The 17,946-nt window shown below is 47.0% G+C and overlaps 1 protein-coding gene across 1 annotated transcript; it reads right to left on the bottom strand.

Moving 5' to 3' along the window:
• Window positions 1-4,409: 4,409 nt before the first annotated feature.
• LOC127336842 (G-type lectin S-receptor-like serine/threonine-protein kinase SD2-5) lies at window positions 4,410-10,282 on the bottom strand. The gene is made up of 3 exons (XM_051363706.2): window positions 10,006-10,282; window positions 6,060-6,124; window positions 4,410-5,959 (listed from the first exon to the last, which is right to left on the bottom strand). Exons 2-3 carry the CDS (start codon window positions 6,085-6,087, stop codon window positions 4,611-4,613), a joined length of 1,377 nt encoding a protein of 458 aa, XP_051219666.1. The 5' UTR covers window positions 6,088-6,124; window positions 10,006-10,282; the 3' UTR covers window positions 4,410-4,610.
• Window positions 10,283-17,946: the final 7,664 nt, after the last annotated feature.

Below are 17,946 nucleotides of genomic sequence, written 5' to 3'. Positions count from 1 at the left end.
TAACCAGAAATACCAGTTGATAAAAACAAGAAGATTTGGAAGATGAAGATACCACTCAAAATTAAGATTTTTTGCTGGTATTTGCGTCGAGGAGTAATCCTAACCAAAGATAATCTTGTGAAACGCAATTGGCATGGGAATACGCAGTGTGTTTTTTGTCAACACAATGAGACGATTAAACACTTGTTCTTCCAATGCCGCTTTGCCAGATCTATATGGTCATGCATCCAAGTAGCTTCTGATCTGTATCCCCCGACTAGTGTGGCCAACATCTTCGGTAATTGGCTTCATGGGATCGATCACATATTTAGAATGTTTATTAGGTGGGGGCGCTAGCTATTATATGGTCGTTATGGTTACGTAGAAATGACAAATTTTTAATGACAAGAATTGTTCTCTCTTACAGGTTATCTACAGATGTACCGCTACTCTCCGTTCGTGATCTGCGCTGCATAAGGCGGAGAACCGCGACCTGTTTACGGAGGTCTGTATAAGGTTGGAGGACACGGCGAGTAATACTTTTTCTCTACATGGGTGGTAGCATAATCTACAAATTGGGCCTCCGCCTTCACCTTAGGCGTTTTATATTTACTCTGTCTGTTATGTAATTCACATTTTTTTAGCTCTCTAGACTTTTGAGACATTTTGAATGGCTGTGTGCATCTTATCTATGCAGAGATTAGGTATAATTGCTTCTTATGAGTAATAAAATGTACATTATCTAAAAAAAATTCCACACCACACACACACGACATACTCCCAGGCCAACCTCGGAAAGCCAGTTGATTAAATATGTCCTATAACGTGCGCCCATAGAAAGATTTTCTGCTTCAGAGGACAGTTTCCTAGATATCCATCATTCTTAAATGAAATCTCTGGTGCCAGATTTCAAAATAAAATTCTACAGAGATCTGGAAGTATACACTTTTCTGGTCTCTAGGAGCCACTTCACCATGGTATGAAAACTTAAGTTCATACTCGTGGACATTGCCGAGGTTACCTCTGGTCGCAATGGTTGAATTATGGCTGAATTGTAGTTCTTTCTTATTTTATTTAATAAAAATCTGATAAAGATTATACATCAAAAATCCGAAGCCATCACGCAACATCTACATACCCGATAATGAGTGAAAATTATGCCAACAAGGCCTTGTGCCTTGAAAACGCGAAAACCTGTCATCAACTAGGAACCGGGAACATCACATACCCGAGACACCCTCTAAGAGAAACGGGAGCATTCATCCGGTCTAGCGGACCCTTCACGAGTACCTCATGAACACGCTGCAGAAGCCGACACCTTTATCGAATCGCCGAGTAATCTTCACGATAATTATCCGCATAAAATTTGTCGTTCATGCCATTGATGCCACCACGACGCTAGACAATACCACCTCTCTACGTGCGTCCATCAAGACACGCCGGGCCCCGAGACCCCATTGCACCATGCCGTCGAGACTCATCATTGTAGATGGTAGATGACACACCGCTCCACCTTGGTCTCCACGTGAGAAACACGTGGAGACGGACGCCCAGCCACCAATCCATCCATACATCCTTCCACCCGATGAATGTATCCAAAGATGATGCCCCCACGAGGGTGACGACGTTGACATCGCCATCATCCGATACAGAGCCCCCCATAATGCCTCCAACACGGACTACGGCGCCTACAAGTGCCGCCGTCAATGGTGTCCTCCCCCACATCTGAGGTTTCCCCCGGAAACAATCGAGCGAGAGATGACGCCACCATTGCCTCCAACGAGGAATTCGGCACCCCCGGGCGCTGTCGCCGATGGTGCCATCCTCACCCGCTTTAGAGCAACTCTAGCAGACACTACAAACCACAAACCCCAAATCAGCTGATGGAGGGCCGATTCTTCAGCCCGCAAAACGGGGACCGCATACTGTTTTGCAATATTTTACATATCAATCACAATAGATAAAATGGTACAACAAATGTTTTATTGACATACAGTACAATAATAATCCGAATTACAATAAATGTTTAGCAACACACAAATACAACAATAATTCAACAAATAACAAATGGTTTGAAATATAAATAAATCTTAGCTGTCGTGCCTCTGCCAATGGTGTTGAATGAGATCAAGTTTAAGCTGTTCTGCTGACCTGGCATTCTCAATATCACGGTATGTTTCAAAAAATACCGCAATAGTATCCGGATTTCTTGCTGGTTTGACCCAGGTGCGAATATTTTTAAAGAAAAATGATAAGTTCAAACTCCTCTCATCCTCGATGATCATATTATGTAGAATAACATAAGTGGTCATGATGTTATTGAGGGTTTGCATATCCCAAAACCGGGCTGGACCTCGAACTATTACAAATCTAGCTTGCAAAACACCAAAAGCCCTCTCAATATCTTTTCGGGCTGCCTCTTGTGCTTTTGCAAATTCAGTTTCAGCTCTTACCATTGGAATCTTGATGCTCTTCACAAATGTAACCTAATCCGGGTATATACCATCTGCAAGGTAGTACCCCATTGTGTACTGCCTCCCGTTGACGGTGTAGTTGCAAGCCTGGGCATCACCTTTAGCTAGCCGGGCAAGAATATGAGATCTATGCAACACATTGATATTGTTTAGAGAAACCGGCAAACCAAAAAAAAATGCCAAATCCAAAGATTCTGGGAAGCAAGTGCCGCAAGCACGATCCTCAGTTCTTTGCTCTTGCCGTAGTACAAGCCTTGCCAAGATTTCGGATAATTTTTCGATGTCCAATGCATACAAACAATGCTATCTAGCATACCCGGCCAACCTCGGCGTTAGTTCTACGCCATTAATCTAATTGTATCTTCTTCGTTGGGAGATCGAAGATAAGTCAGCCCATACGAACGGATCATAACCTTGCAAAACTGACGAATGGATTCCATGGTCGTATCTTCACCTATGTGAAGATACTCATCGGCATAGTCCGCCGGAATGCCATAGGCGAGGATGCGCATGATGACGGATATCTTTTGATGAGTACTAAATCCTATGAGCCCAACTGTATTTCTCTTGCGCTTGAAATAGCACGTATTGCTCTCGCATGCATCAAAAATCTTGTTGAATAAAGATCGACGCATTCGGTACCGGTGGCAAAAGAGATGAGGTGGATATGTGGGTACCTCGGCAAAGTAATCCCTCATGAGCATGTTGTGCCCACGAGCGCGGTTCAGGGGGATGCACATCAGCCCCATGGACAACCTTTGCCGGTTCTTTGGCTTCACGTCCAAGATCTCCTTCGCCGCAAGGATCACGACCGTTTGCTCGATGTCTTCGTCGAGCAAGTCCTCCAAATCGGAGTCATCGGAGGAGGAAGAATCCTCCATCAAGAACAGCGCGCACGAGTCCATCTACAAAGCGTCCGCAGCAAACAAATTACGATTCCACGCCAACGATGAATCCACGGCTATTGGCCAAAATGGAACAATGGTGAGTTGTCATACCTTGGCGGCGGCGCTGAATCCGTGGCTGATTCAGAGCGATGCATTGACATGCGGGCACATCGACAGGGGGAACGGACGTGGCGGCGCAGCACAAGTTTTTTTGCCAGACAGATTCGAAGGGGAGGGCCTGCATAGGCCGGGATCTGCGTCGGCGCGTGGCGCCGACTGTTAGGGTGGAAGGAAATGGGGATGAGCTGAATGTTCCATCGCGCCAACGCGGGGGAGGGGATGGGTTTCACACTCGGGCTGCCTCGCGAAACCGGGGACTTGGTGTTTCCGTGGCGCGGAACTGGATGGCCCGAATAAAAAAAGTCGTATGGGAGTCCTATGCAGTGTCTGGACTGGCGCTTTTTTTCCCCTCCAAATCTGCAAAACTATGATTATTATGCAGATGGGTGTCCGATACGGTGTCTGCTAGAGTTACTCTTAGCAGCTAGACCATCGTCTCCTCCTCACCATGGACCGCCGCACCCCACGATCCAAAAGATCCGTCGCCTAGAAGCCGTTGCGAGGCAGTACCACGACTGGCCAGATCCCTTTGCACTGACAATAAAGAAAAAAAAAGTGTGGAGGAGGTCAATCATTGCGTGACCGCCACCATGGCCACGCGTTCCCAGGCACTCGTTGAAGTTCCACCTCCGCACCCATGCCTCTGAGTCGCAACGGAGGGACGCCCCGCCACTGTCATCATCCTCGTGCATGGGATTTGCCCATCTGGAATATGACTGCGGCGGGAGGGTAGATGGGGGGATTGAGCTTCAGTGACTTTGCCAGCCCACAAAGTTACTGATTTTGTGTCACTTACAAGTGGGGTCAGGTGGAACCCTTCATTATGTGGGCCCCACGTGGTCCTACTTGTAAGTAACACAAAGTCAGTGACTTTGTGGGCTGGTAAAGTTACTGAAGCTCAATCCGAGATGGGGAGGGCGACGGCTAGGATTAGGGGGAGAGGGAAGGATATTCGTGATGTTCATCTGGCTTCCATAACCAAAATTCCGATCAGTTGGATATTCGTGATTACATGGCGTGACAATATAAAATCCCGTCAAATGATAAATCTATTGATCCTAGTAATTAACAAGAACGTTTCCTCCTTGTAAAGTCATAACAGAACAAGCCTTCATGCGGAGTTCTACGCGCGACAACAAATGTACAAACTCTATGTGGTAATTGCGTCAGTGGACTTGACACCTTTCACCATTGCATCGGTCGGTTTAGCAGGAGGGCTTGGCGAGAGCCCCGACATCTCACTGTCTCTTACCGTGTCCCGGCTGGTCGTGTACGTGCCGGTACCGGTGCCGGTGCCGGTCGACAGCGCCCAGCCGCTGGAGCTGCCGCCGCTCGACACGTAGTGGAACGGGTTCACGGGCGGCACGATGGCCATCTCCCCCTCCAGCATCCTCACCACGCTGCTCATCGTCGGCCGCGCCGACGGCTGGAACTGCACGCACCACAGCGCCACCTTGCACATGGTCTCCGCCTTCTCCCGGTCCTCCTCCCCGACGCCGGCGACGATGCAGCCCATGTCCCCCTGCTCGTACTTGTCCCACACCCACTTGGGGAACCACTCGCGGCTCTCGTCCATCAGCCCGGCGTCGTAGTTCCGGCGCCGCCCCAGGATCTCGAACAGCACCATGCCGAAGCTGTACACGTCGCACTTCTCCGTCGTCGGCAGCGCCATCCACAGCTCCGGCGCCGCGTACCCTGGCGTCCCGCGCCCGCCGCCCGTCAGCGACGACATGTGCGTGTTCTCGCGCTCCCCGAGCCTGGCCAGCCCGAAGTCGGCCACCTTCGGCACGAAGTCGGACGTGAGGAGGATGTTGGCAGGCTTGATGTCGTAGTGCACGATCCTCTGCTGGCACTCCTCGTGCAGGTACCGGATCCCCTTCGCCGTGCCGACTGCGATGCTGTGCAGCGTCCGCCACTCCAGCTTCTCCCTCTGCCTCTCGTCCTCGCCGTCGCCGGCGCGGTAGAGGTACTTCTCCAGCGAGCCGTTTTCCAGGAACTCGTACACCAGCGCCCTGGTGCCGTCCCTGTCGAAGCAGAAGCCGTAGAGCCTGACGAGGTGCACGTGGTACGTCCTGCCGATGGTGCCGATCTCCGCCATGAACCCCTCCTGCACCTTCTTGTTCATGGACACCTTGAGCACCTTCACCGCCACCTGCAGCCCGTTGGGGAGCTCTCCTTTGTAGACCACCCCGAAGCCGCCGGAGCCCAGCTCCGTCGAGTAGTCAGACGTGTAACAGGCCAGCTGGTCCGAGCTGAACCGCATCGGCTTCTCGTTCAGGATCTCGTGGAGGAACTTCTCTACGGGGCCGATCTCGATCACCACGTCGTCGTAGGCGGCGCAGTCATCGTCCAGAGGTCCTCGCTTGTGGCGGTGTTTCTTGCTGATCTCCTCCATGATCTTGGCTACGATCTTCTTGTGCATCTTCTTCTTCACGTGGCGGCATCGTCTGATCAGGGCGATTGTTATTACGACCGCCACGACTGCGCAGACTGACGATACTGGATAATTCGAGGCACAAGAGTTAGCTTCTGAGAATCCAAATTTAAGGGATGAAACAATTAATTTGTGCCTATGCTGTCAGGGGCAAGTGGAACCTACTGACTGCTTTGGCAGTACCACTCGACATCTCTGCAACGCCCACGCCCTCGGAGCCTTCTTACTTTCTGCAGTGTGTGTGAGATTGGTCAGGTTTTAGTACTAGTAAACACAAGCTCAGTGGGAAGCAAGTCATAATGTAGGCAGCAAAAATCATGCACTGAACAAAATTCTTTCTCTCAGGGTGACATATTCTTCGACAGGTAAGTTCACGAAATCGATATCTGCAAATTAAGCGTGGTTGTCAAGGCTTGGACTTGTAAACGGTGTCCACGTCATGGCACATGTCAGACGATTAATATAAGAAGGCTGGGCCATAATTGATGTTTATACATACAGCCATTGCTCTCTGCTTGCGTAGTTGGTTTGACAAATTCGGCCAAAAAATGTTCGACTAGAGAGTTTGCTTCCTTCAGCGTGCACTTGTAAACTGTGACTACTTTTCACCATCTTATGCCCCAAAAAATAAAGGACAGTGCTAGGAATCCTTCGGGGATTTGATTTCCCAGCCCCTGGTCCCCATGCTGACACGTGTCATTTTAGCTGCCGGGTAGCAAAAAAAATCCTGCTTTTGCTTCAGTGTGGCAAAAAACGGTTCACCCATGAAATAAAAGAAAGAGACAGAACTCACCGGACAGACCACCAGAGACTCACCGAAGAGCGCATAGCAAAAAATTGAGCTATTGTAGCAACAATGAATATCGTTCGAGACATCGACAGGAAACTCATCGGAGAACTCACCGAAGACCTCGCCGGAGACCTCACCGGGAAACCCTTAGCAAAAATATTTTGCAATTGTAGCAAAACTGCATAAAAGTTGTAGCAAAAAAAGTGCTATTGTAGCAAACCCGACCTTATCGAAGATATCGACAAAGAACTCGCCGGAGACATTGTAGCATAATTCATGTACTCAAAAAAGCAAAACAATTGTAACAAAAAAAAATTGTAACATCGCCGATCCCCTAGACGGCAGCATCACCGACCAACGTCCGTAGCATCTTCGGATGTCGACGGTGGCAACATTGTCACACTTTTGCGCGACCGCCGCTCGTAGTTACATCCATATGGCCGATGAGGAGGAAGGCGGCGGCCGTACGTCAGCACGGTTGACGGCGACTTGCCCCGATGACCTCGGCCATGGGAGAAGGAGGCCACGAGCGGGGCAATGGGAGGCAGAGGAGGCCATGTGAGGTCTAGGATGTCTGTCGACGTCGGAGCAGGAGGCGGCGCCGGCTTTGAAGTCGACGGCACGGAGACGCGCGGGACAGGCTCATGGAGGAGCGGCCGCAGCCGGAGACGGGCCTCGCTGCGTGGCGGCGGGAGGCTATGGCGTCACGGATGCGGAGGAGCAGCACGGGTCGTGCCGCCGTGGGGAGGGGGAGGAGCAGCACGAGGTCGTGAGCCGCCGGGGCGATCTACGGAGGAGCAGCATGAGGCCATGGACCCATGGTCTGCGGCCCTTCTGCCACACTCCGCCGGTATCCGGAGCTCGGGGCGGCATCCACGGGGACCGGCAGTGAGGTGCGTTGTGGTTGGGTGAGTGGGTGGGCACCAGGGTCGGGCTCAGAGCATCCCCAGCCGTTGGGGCTCCCCAGCCCCAAATCCGGCGCTATTTAGCGCCGGATGGATGTAATTTTTGGCCCAGGGAGCCCATTTTTCCCAGCGGCGAGCCCAGGATGGATGTAAGTTTTTGACAAAATATGACAAATTCAGAGAAAAATGGGCGTATATAGGCGAGCTCATACATATATTTGAATTCGGCGTTAGGCAAACTAAAACTTAAACTAAAAGCGACCTTCTACATGCCCAAATGGCGGTAGAAGGCCGTGTAGTCGCCGCTGTCATCGTCGTCGCTGGAGTTCGGGGCCCTCGTGCCATCGGCTGGAACCCTGGCCAGGGTCGCCGGCGCGTGGCGGCATCAGCCGATACAGGTCGTCGTCGCTGCTGTCCTCCAGTTTTATCAGCGGCGCGTTCCTAGGCACGACGTTCCTTGCCGAGGTGGTGAGTCGCTGCGCGGCGGCTAGGTCCAGCAGCCGCCGCTGCTGCTCCGCCTCCTGGCGCTCCCAGTCCTGCCTGGACCACTCCAGCGCGGCGTCGATGGGCAGGGTGTTGTCGGCGGGCACGAGGTCCTGTAGCGACCTGGCGATCGCCTCCTCCAGTGCAGCGTCCTCCGCGCGCTTTGCCTCCTCCTCGGTGAGCTGGTTGGCGGCGGAGGTGGTGGCGGCCTCCTTCTTCGCGGTCTTCCTCTTTCGCCCGCGCGATGGAGAAGCCGACTGGTCGCGGATGACGAGGGCGCCGCTGCTGCGCCCTCGTGTCGGCGTCGGAGACGCCGGCTCCTGCTTGACGGGGTAGCGCGGAGTCGCCAGCTCCTGCTTGACGGGGTAGCGCGGAGCCGATCCGCCGGACCGAGAGGCGGATCTGGATCCTGACGAGGAGGAGGACGTCGCCATCCTCCTCGGCGTCCAGGAACTACCGTGTCGACGTGACACGGTAGCCGCCTCCGGCGGTGGCATCCCCAGAACTGGGGAGTTCCCACCCTCGATGTGCGCGAGCACATTGGCGAGGGTGCGGTTAGGCGCGCTCCACCACCGGCGGCGGCCGGCGGCGTTGTTCCTTGCCGGAGGAGGAGGAGGGCCGTCATACGCGGCGAGTTCGCGCTCGTACCTGCGCCGGAAGAAGTCGCTCCACGAGTCGTAGTTGTCGGGGCGGATCCGCGCGCTGCTCGTCACTGCCGCGTCGATCTCCGCCTCGAGGGCGGCCCGACCCATCGGCGGCGGCGGGATCGGGACGCCGCCCGCGCTGAGTCGCCATCCTCCCGGCGCGCGAAAGTCCGGCGGCGCCGGGTAGCCCGCCATGTGGAGAAGCCGGCCCTCCCATTGGTGGAGAGAGCGGCGGCCAAAGCCATTGTTGGCCGCGCCGTCGTTCGCCATTGTTTGTTCGCCGCTAGCTCTCGCTCGAGGTTGGGGAAGATTGGGGAAGATTGAGCACAGTGAGCGTGGTGAATGCGGCCAGACGCGGTAGTTCCGCGATAAATAGAGGTCGACGCGCGTGAAACCGAGGCGACGGCATTAACTCGCCGCGTGGAAACGACGTGTCCGGCGAAGACTGACCGGCGGCAGGCTCCAGCGCGCAGAAGACGATGCAAGGACGACGATCGATCTCTCTCGCCGATAAGTTGGGGCCACCAGCCGCGCGGGAAACTTTCTCGACGTTTCGCGCGTTTTTGTTTCGTCCGGAGTCCCCGAGCGCTCCCCGGGGGGCTGGGGATGACCTGGGCTCTCCGGACAGATGAAAGGCCTAATCCAGACGAAAACGAGGAACCAGGGGCGCGGCTGAGCCGTTTTCGTCCATCCGGATGAAAAAAAAGCAATCCTGGCGGCCTCACGGCTGGAGATGCTCTCAGGCGGCGGCGCATCGGGTGAGCCTCGTCCATGGAGCTTGGGCTCTGTTCTCTCACGAGTCGTGGGGAAGGAAGCGATAAGGTGGACCTGTAGGACACGCGTCGCACGCTGCGTGCGGAGGATGGGAAAGAAGCAATCCCCCGGGATACAATCATTTTCTAAAAATAAACTGGGAGAGAGATACGATCTCATTTCACAGGATATCATGAATTGCTCAAAACACTACCCACATCCTTCAAACATAAACCTAGTACCCACTCCATCAACCGCTCAATCTGAAAGAATCCAGAGTGCAGACACGAAGCAATGATTTGCTGTTGCAAATTCAGAAAACCATACGATAAAACATGATCAAGCACCGGAACCCTCTTATCGAAGCAATGATTCGCTGTTGCAAATTCAGAAAACTAGTATATGATAAAGCATGATCAAAGACCGGAATCCTCTTCTCGAAGCAGCAACCAGCAGCAGCAAAAGATAAACTGACTGAAGAACCGCAGTTGCAAACTTGCAATGACAGGAAATCTTACGAAGGGAGAGCAACTTACCCGCGGCGATACCTTATCTTTCTTATGACTGAACTTCTTCGAGCACCCTATGCTTATTGCTGACGAACCTCCACGGAGCTAAAGCATCTCCCTCTTATATATAAAATGGTGAGGGAGGCATCTGTTGTGTGTCTGGCGTCTCTGGCCGGGGGAAGCAGAGCAGAAAGTGTGTACGCAGGTGCTGGGACTGGATCAGTAAGCGCGAGCGTGCAGCCGTGCTTGACTGGAGAAGCTAATCAGAGCACCGGCGAAAGAGTCCGAGCTCTCCCGTCAGTTGCCTGCAGGTGTTCGCTGTTTGTGGCGTCCGTCGTCTCCATCACCTGGTTCTGATCATCTGATGGCGATGCCTGCGGATGCTGGGGAGCTTCCTTTTTTTGTTGGTGGTGTGGGCTGCTGGCGAGCTTCCGATTCCTGTGTAAGGAAGGCGACGCGTGCTCTGCTCTGATAGCCTGGCCCAAGACATGACCTGGTCCGGTTCTGCTGCTCCTGCTGGTTTGGAACGGGCCATAGGAAGCCCAGTTGTGTAGTCTTGGCCTATGCGCTACGGTCAGATTCATGTATCAGACTGGGCTGTCCTAAAAAAAATATGTACTCCCTCCGTCCATAAATAGATACATGTAGATTTAGATAAATCTCAGACATCTATTTATGGACAGAGGTAGTATCAGACTGGCCCCAATGTGATTCTTCAGTTCGACAGAGTTCTCAATTGAGAATTAAATTTTGAATATGATCTCAAAAAATGAGTTGTAGGCTTTTCTTGTTCTAAAAAAGAAGGATTCTCTCTCTAATTAAGTATGGTGTAATATGTTAATACACATAAGGTAAAAGTCCTCTTGCCCTCTCAAATATTCATTTTTTTTTGAATTTGGTATGTCAACCATTGTCAAATTCCAAGTGCCAAAACGGTACATATCTTGTTTATGGCCTCTTTGAAAGCAATCTTGTACGGAGACGAGGTGGTGGGTTTTGCACACTTGACATCTAGTTAGTATTTTTTGAATATCAAATAAATCTATAGAAATAAAATGTAAACAATGAAGAAAAACGATTAATGTAGGATAAATATGTACAATTTTGCATATCTGTGACCAGGCTTAGTAAAGAACGGTATGGACCCGTCCTGGCTCGATGTATGGACATGTCTAATCATAACCAGAGTTTTTTCTAGGCCAAGATTTCTGAAATCTTGCTGAAAACCAGTATTCCAGTTACCACAAAGAAAAAGGTATACCAGAAGTTTCTACATAGTGGTTAGACTCAGAGCTACATTTAGGGATGTGACCAAAATTCTTAGTTCCGGAGTTACATAATTTGGTGGGAAAATGTATATGCTGGCTTTGGCTTGTCTGTGGATAATAAACCTCTAGGAGATAGCGATACTCCTGGTGGTGATGATCTTGTATGTGACAATGCTGGAACAACTAGTGTGGAAGACAACGATGCCTAGAGGGGAGCTGGTAAAAGAACTAGACCAATGGAGACAGATCAAGGGACAAGAACTCCTACCCTAGTGAGAAATGCTAGTACTAGCGGTCACAACTGTGCAACAAAGTGGATGTTTCTTGACACCAACACACATCGCCGTTGTTGCATCACATGAGTGAAGGATCAGGAGCAAGATTCCTGGGACACCTCTGATCACTCACAAGTCATTTGGAGGGAAAATGGGGGAACCTCCTGAGGGAAATATTGGTGTTCACCTCCTAAGTCAATTTGATGATGAGTCTAGTTATGAGGGTGAGAAGATGGTGCATCTTGATGAGCAAGCTATTGCTGCCCTTTATGTTCAAATAAAATTCCTCAAGACAAAAATGCTATAATTACTTATAAGGGGAAGCAGAAGTGCAGACATGTGCTTTCCACTAGAGTAAGTTCTAGAATCAAAATTGATGGCAAGACCATCATTGAAAAGGTCCGGGGCCTTAAAAATGCAAGAACTTGGAAATGCCTGCACGTAATCATTATGGCACATCTAATTTATTTTTTGTCCTTTCTAACCAATCTTCGCTAGATAAACTATGTAGTGCTGGAATATATCGAGGTAGACATGATAGAAATATTAAAAGTAACATTGCTGCTATTAATCAGATAGAAGCTGATAGAGTAGTTACCTTCAAAGAAAACACCATTGACAGGTTTCTTTTTGCTAACATTGATATCAACAGTGAGGACTATGCATGCACATCTACTCAGCTTGGTGGTGTTGGTGATGGGGTTGTGATAGTCCTGTGCAGAGCAAGGATATGACAGATGAATCACCTTGGATAGGGGTGTTTTCTAAGAAGGATAGTAGTAAAAGGAAATTAATATCAAGATCTAATGGTAGTAGGCCTTGTATGGAATCCAAGAAGTCTTAAGAGACTTGACAAGTTACCTAGGGCTCATGAGCTCATTAGAGAAACATGCCCTGATTTAGTTCGTATTTCTAAGTCAAAGTAAGCAGACTTTACTAATAAGCAACTTCATGTGATAGTATGGAACTGGTTACCTGCTACTGGTACTGATGGTTATCCTAGTTGGTGTCAAGGAACCTAGTTTTGAAGTATTATCTTGGGACCTTCACAAATACTGTGTAGCTTGCATTGTTAAAGCAAGAAGAATACTAGTACATGTCTGTGTATGGTTCATCTATGATGAATTCAAGTGAATTACACAGATGTTGTAGCTCGGTGGGATGAACCTACTCTAATAGGGGAGATTTTAATTTAATTAGAGAAAGTAAGGAGAAAAACATTAGTAATATTAAACAATCACTACTAGAATATGTTTCCAATAGTACCTTTAGTGTTGACACTAGGCTTTATCTCCACCTCTAATGGTAAAAATTATAGGTTTGAAAAAAGGCGACTGCAAGTGGAGGCTTCAAAATATTGGTTATCATAGCTTGGAACATTCCTTGCGATCTCACCAAGATATAGATGTCTGGGTGTTTAAAATGAGAAATCTTAGGAAAACTGTCAAAGGTTAGGCAATTAATACTAAGACTGTCTAAAGTAAAAATAAAAATAAAACCAAATTATTCCCGAGTATGATATTTTGTACATTATGTTTGAAACCCAACATTTATCTCATGTTGCCAAAGCACAAATTGAACAAATTGCAAGGGAGTGGAAAAAGATATGGTGGAAAGAAGAAATTAAAGCAAGACAAAGATCTAGGGGGAAGGAGATCTTGGAAGGGGATGAGTACATCATACTGTCATGCTATGGCTAACATGAAAAGAAGGAGGAAACAAATTGGAGTGTTGGAGGGGCCAAATGGTGATTTGCATGATACAACAGGTATCATTAAGGCTTGTTTTACAGTACCTTTTACCACTCTTAAAAATAGAGAGGTATGATTTGAGTCAATGATCAAGATTAATCGACGTAGATTAAGCCCGGCAGCCCAGAAGACATAGATAATGGGGAAAAAGGTATTCGGCCCAGCCCACACATCTACATAATCGGTCGCGACGTCGAGAAGAGAACGTCACCGCCGCCGCCGAGCAGGCACGCTGCCGCCTCTTCCACTCCTCTGCCACGACTCCGCCGAGCAGGCACGCCGCTGCCTCATTCACTCCGTTGCCACGACTCAGCCGAGCAGCGAGCGACGCCGCCGCAGCCACATCGAGCAGGGCCGCCGCCGCCGCATCATCCACTCCGCTGCAACATCCAGCAGCAACTCCGCCTCCTCCACGTCGCAGAAGGCTCATACGGACTGGCAGGCTGGCACTCCGCCACCAGCTCGGCCCCGTCCTGCATCGCCGCGGTGTTCCTCTGGTAGGAGGTTCAGGTATGCAAGCTAATATTACACTTCTCCTTGACCGCGCCATGATCAGCTCCATCACTAGATATTCTTACAGTGATCCTAACTAAGATAATGTGTTAATTAGTACAGCTCCAGTGCTAGCCATCAGAATTTTCACAGATAGATGTTTAATTCACAGTTTACCCAGATTAAGTAGAAATGTAGAATCATTGTAGACAACAAGAAGTGCGTCTGTAAGCTTGATGCACGTATTAGACTAAGCTTATGTTATCTGAAAAAACAGTGTCACTCAAGTACTCCCTCCGTTCTTTTTTAATTGACTCAAATTTAACATAAAGTTGTACTAAATCTGAGTCAACTAAAAAAGACCGGAGGGAGTACAATATAAGAATGTCTGATGTGATGGTGAATTGCAGTAATATCGATGTGAATTGATTCCTGCTCCTCTACTGTAATGGTGGCAGTGGTACTGCCATAGGCTAGCAATTACTGAAGTTTTCCAATTAGGATAGTAGCGAAAGTTTATCTCCATAGTTCTATAAGTCAAGAGTATACATGAACTTGCATTCTCAGAGATGAAATCTCACCAGTAGACCCACATTGGCTAATACGTGATAACACTTCACCCACAAAGAGGTACACAGGACTTAGCACACCCTGTTCATTGGCATCTTTGTCAGCAGATGACTTGATAGTTGTTTCTTTGGCTCGAACAAGAAGTTGGCTGACAACACTATTCAAGAATGACATTGCTTGTGTTAAGGACTTCAAATTCCAAGTGGATATTGCGCAAATAATGGAGATAATTAATTAATTAAGCCACTACCCTAACCAAACCACATTTAGACTATTCTATACATGCGACCCACTCAAACTGGAACACGGAACAAAGATGGAATCAGAAAACTAAGCAGGGAAGAACCCTGTGTAATTTGGACTTGAAGATAGACAGTAGATAGAACAAGGATACCATGATGTAAGTGCAGATGCGGCTCCCATTGTTGCTTTATCTGGAACATATGCAAGTAATTGTGCAACTCTTGAGATGAAAGTCGATTTTTCTAGGTTGAGAATGACATCATCTTTCATATTGGAAAAGGTGAACTCTTCAACAATCTAGTACACCTCCTTATTCTCAATCAAGCATGGAACTAATATCCTAAAAGGAAGAGAAAAAAACATAAAAGTATCAATAACAATGCAAAATTAACTAGCAGGAATGGGCTTATGGGGTAGATGAGTGGTCAAAGCGATTTAGAGTGGCCTGTTTTTTTTACTTTTACAATATTTTCTTGCTTAAGATTATAGTTGGAAAAATACCATAGGAACAAACTTCAAAGAGTTCATACATCAAAAACTAAGTCTTTGATTAACTTTAGGAGTTGCATAATAATTACAGATTGTTGAACTGTGCAAATCAATTGCTCTTCATGACACTATGCCGTATCCATTCCATGTGTTCCACTCTTCCATCTGTCCTTACCACATATGCACCTTAACTCCACTAAATGATTCAGCAGCTTTCACATGCCAACTTGAAGTACAACACTATTAGTTTCTGTAAGACTAGTTAGTGTTCATGTGCAATTTATTATGGAAGTACATATTAGCATGTCACAGAAGATGGCAAATCTCAGTCTTACAAATAACATTTGATTGTAGTTGTAGAAGACAATTGTCTTATTATCCCATATGATATTATGTTTAAAGTGGCTAAATAAATGTGGTGGTGCTTAATTATCTCCATCGTGATCATTGTTCTATTTTATCTGAACTAGAAATGCCATGTGAAGAAGGGTATGATGAAGATTTTGGATGTCAGTGATAGCAGCTCCATCAAACAGCAAAGTTGCATTTTCTTAGTAGCAGTTCTATTCTAATCATGTTCACTGTAACTCGTATTGGATTATGAAAAAAAATGTAGTTAGTCATATGATACAATGTTTGTGACCTATCTATCTTTGGTTCGAAGAAAAGACCTCATGATTTTTTGTGTGGTTATCTCCTCTGATCTTCATGTCATTGTGTTTGCTCGTATTGGTTGCTTGTTACTTGTGGTATTTGCAGAACTGGTCTTCTTGATTTTTCTATAGAACTGGTCTATGTAGTCAATCAATCCAGCGCTGGGCGTCTTGATTTTTGAAGACGAAGATAAAAAATACTGCTTTTTCAACGGTGAGTGCAAGAAATAAAAGCATGAGAAGGATGAGTTGTAAGATCAAAGTTTTGCAGCACAAGAGTAGCAAGCTAGGATTGTAAAATAACCGCAGGATTCAATCTCAACTCCAGACATTATGAAATAAACTAAAACTATACATTACAAAATTATTATGAATTCAACATTATTTACATGTCACTCATGAATCACAACTTAACAAATATGTAAGTTAAGACCGCAGCTAAGGAGATGACTACATTAACGGCTGCAAGTGAAAATCTGATCAATTTCTCTATAATTAACTCGAGCTCAAAATTTCTTCAAAATTTACTTCTAGGTCTTGTATCACTGCATCTTCAAATGCTAGATAGCTCTCATGTAATCTTTGCTCAATCTTCTTTTTGCCCGGAACCATCTCTTCCAATTACTGAGAATATAGCTCAAGCGTTTTTTGATTTTCGGAATGTGAGTGGCATTTTAACTCGAGCCAAATCAGGCTCATCATCTATGCGCAACAAAATTTCTAGAAAGGTAACGACCTTTCTATAACTCTGAATTTGCATTTGTGGCCTCATCAGGTGTAAAGATTACTGGAGGTGCAGGTCTGTAGAGGGGCCGAGATGGTGAAGCAAGAGTACTGGAAGTCCCAGGCAATGCTGTCGATGGGTATCTGTAAACAAACCAGATCCAACAAATTCCTTTGTACCCTTCCGTTGTAGTTTGAAATGAAGTACTCGTGTCAACAAATTCCTTTGTACCCTTCCGTTGTAGTTTGAAATGAAGTACTCAGTGTTCTTCTCTTTGCAGATACAAGTTGGTAGTAAACTATTCCAAATCTTGTGCAGTTTCATATTCAGGCATCTTGCTAGTGCCTTACCTGTATTGATTGTCATCACACATGCCATTTCAGCGAGTTCTGCATGTTCCTGCCACAACCTTAGAACATGAGATGGCCTGTTTATAGCACAGAAATTATATAAAAGTCCAAAACAAGTTCAAAATTAACTGCCAAGAGCTCTTAAGTAGCCAACTTAACAGTTCTAGAACAACCGTAAATTTTTACATATATCAGACCTAGATACTTCTAAGGATCACGTGACAATACTGCCCAATAATGCTGTTTGGAAACTGTGCTTGTATGCAAAAGCCGTAGGTAGTAGGGAAAATATGAATTTAGTTCTGGTTACATATAGTTCATAACAGTAAATAGAAAACATCCTCATTAGCTAGTTGATATACTGGCAAAGTTTCCATGCCAATATTGCCATTACAGAACATAACTGGTGAATTAAAAATCATGAGGTGACAGAAGATGGATACTAAACTGAGCATACATTTCCCTATCTAATAACTGCAAGACAATGAAGATAGAAATTGAACACTCTATTGGGAGTGGCAACAACCAACATAAATTGATGGTAACTTATAATTGACCGTCCTATATTTTCCATGCATCACTTAAGAAGTTTCCTGCTCTTACGTGCGTCCAATTAATAATATATCTTATCCATAACTTTTATCTTCTCATCTTTCTGTCACTTAATCAGCCTGAATTTGTTCAAAACTGTTCAAAGTAGTCATTGTTCTGAATGAAGGATCAGAAGTAATGAAGAGGTGTGGGTTGAGAAGAGTGTTCCATACAAATTAGCTGATACCTTGCTCACACTAAATTTTCTCAAAACAACATTTGTCCTGAACGGAAGGATCAGAAGTAATGAAGAAGTGTGGATACATAAAAAATGGTTGTGACACCAAGAGGAATATTAACTCGAATGAGCAGAATGTCTACAAATTAGATCATAACCTGCGGTCTGTAGCACTGAAGATGAAGAACTTCCATCAAATTTTAACTAAAACACAGTACACAATCTGTGGATTTCCCCAAACTGAAGAGCATCAACCGAACCTCGTGCAATCTATACATTTTTTGTACATTAGAATAGCGAAAACACCACTGATTTCTTCTCCAAAATTGATATGTAATAATAAAACATACACTCATACAGCAAGTGGATGTACAAATAATATAA

This window comes from Lolium perenne, chromosome 2 (assembly GCF_019359855.2).
Source record: "Lolium perenne isolate Kyuss_39 chromosome 2, Kyuss_2.0, whole genome shotgun sequence".
NCBI classification, from domain to species: Eukaryota; Viridiplantae; Streptophyta; class Magnoliopsida; order Poales; family Poaceae; genus Lolium; species Lolium perenne.
Note: the sequence above shows the minus strand (reverse complement) of the source record. Positions and strands in the feature narration are given on the sequence as shown.

Excerpts from the sequence above, each read along its gene's own strand:
- LOC127336842 (XM_051363706.2), bottom strand. The coding sequence starts at position 6,087 with ATGTCGAGTGGTACTGCCAAAGCAGTCA. Across the intron at positions 5,960-6,059 it reads TGGTACTGCCAAAGCAGTCA|TATCGTCAGTCTGCGCAGTC; the intron begins GTAGGTTCCACT and ends CGAATTATCCAG.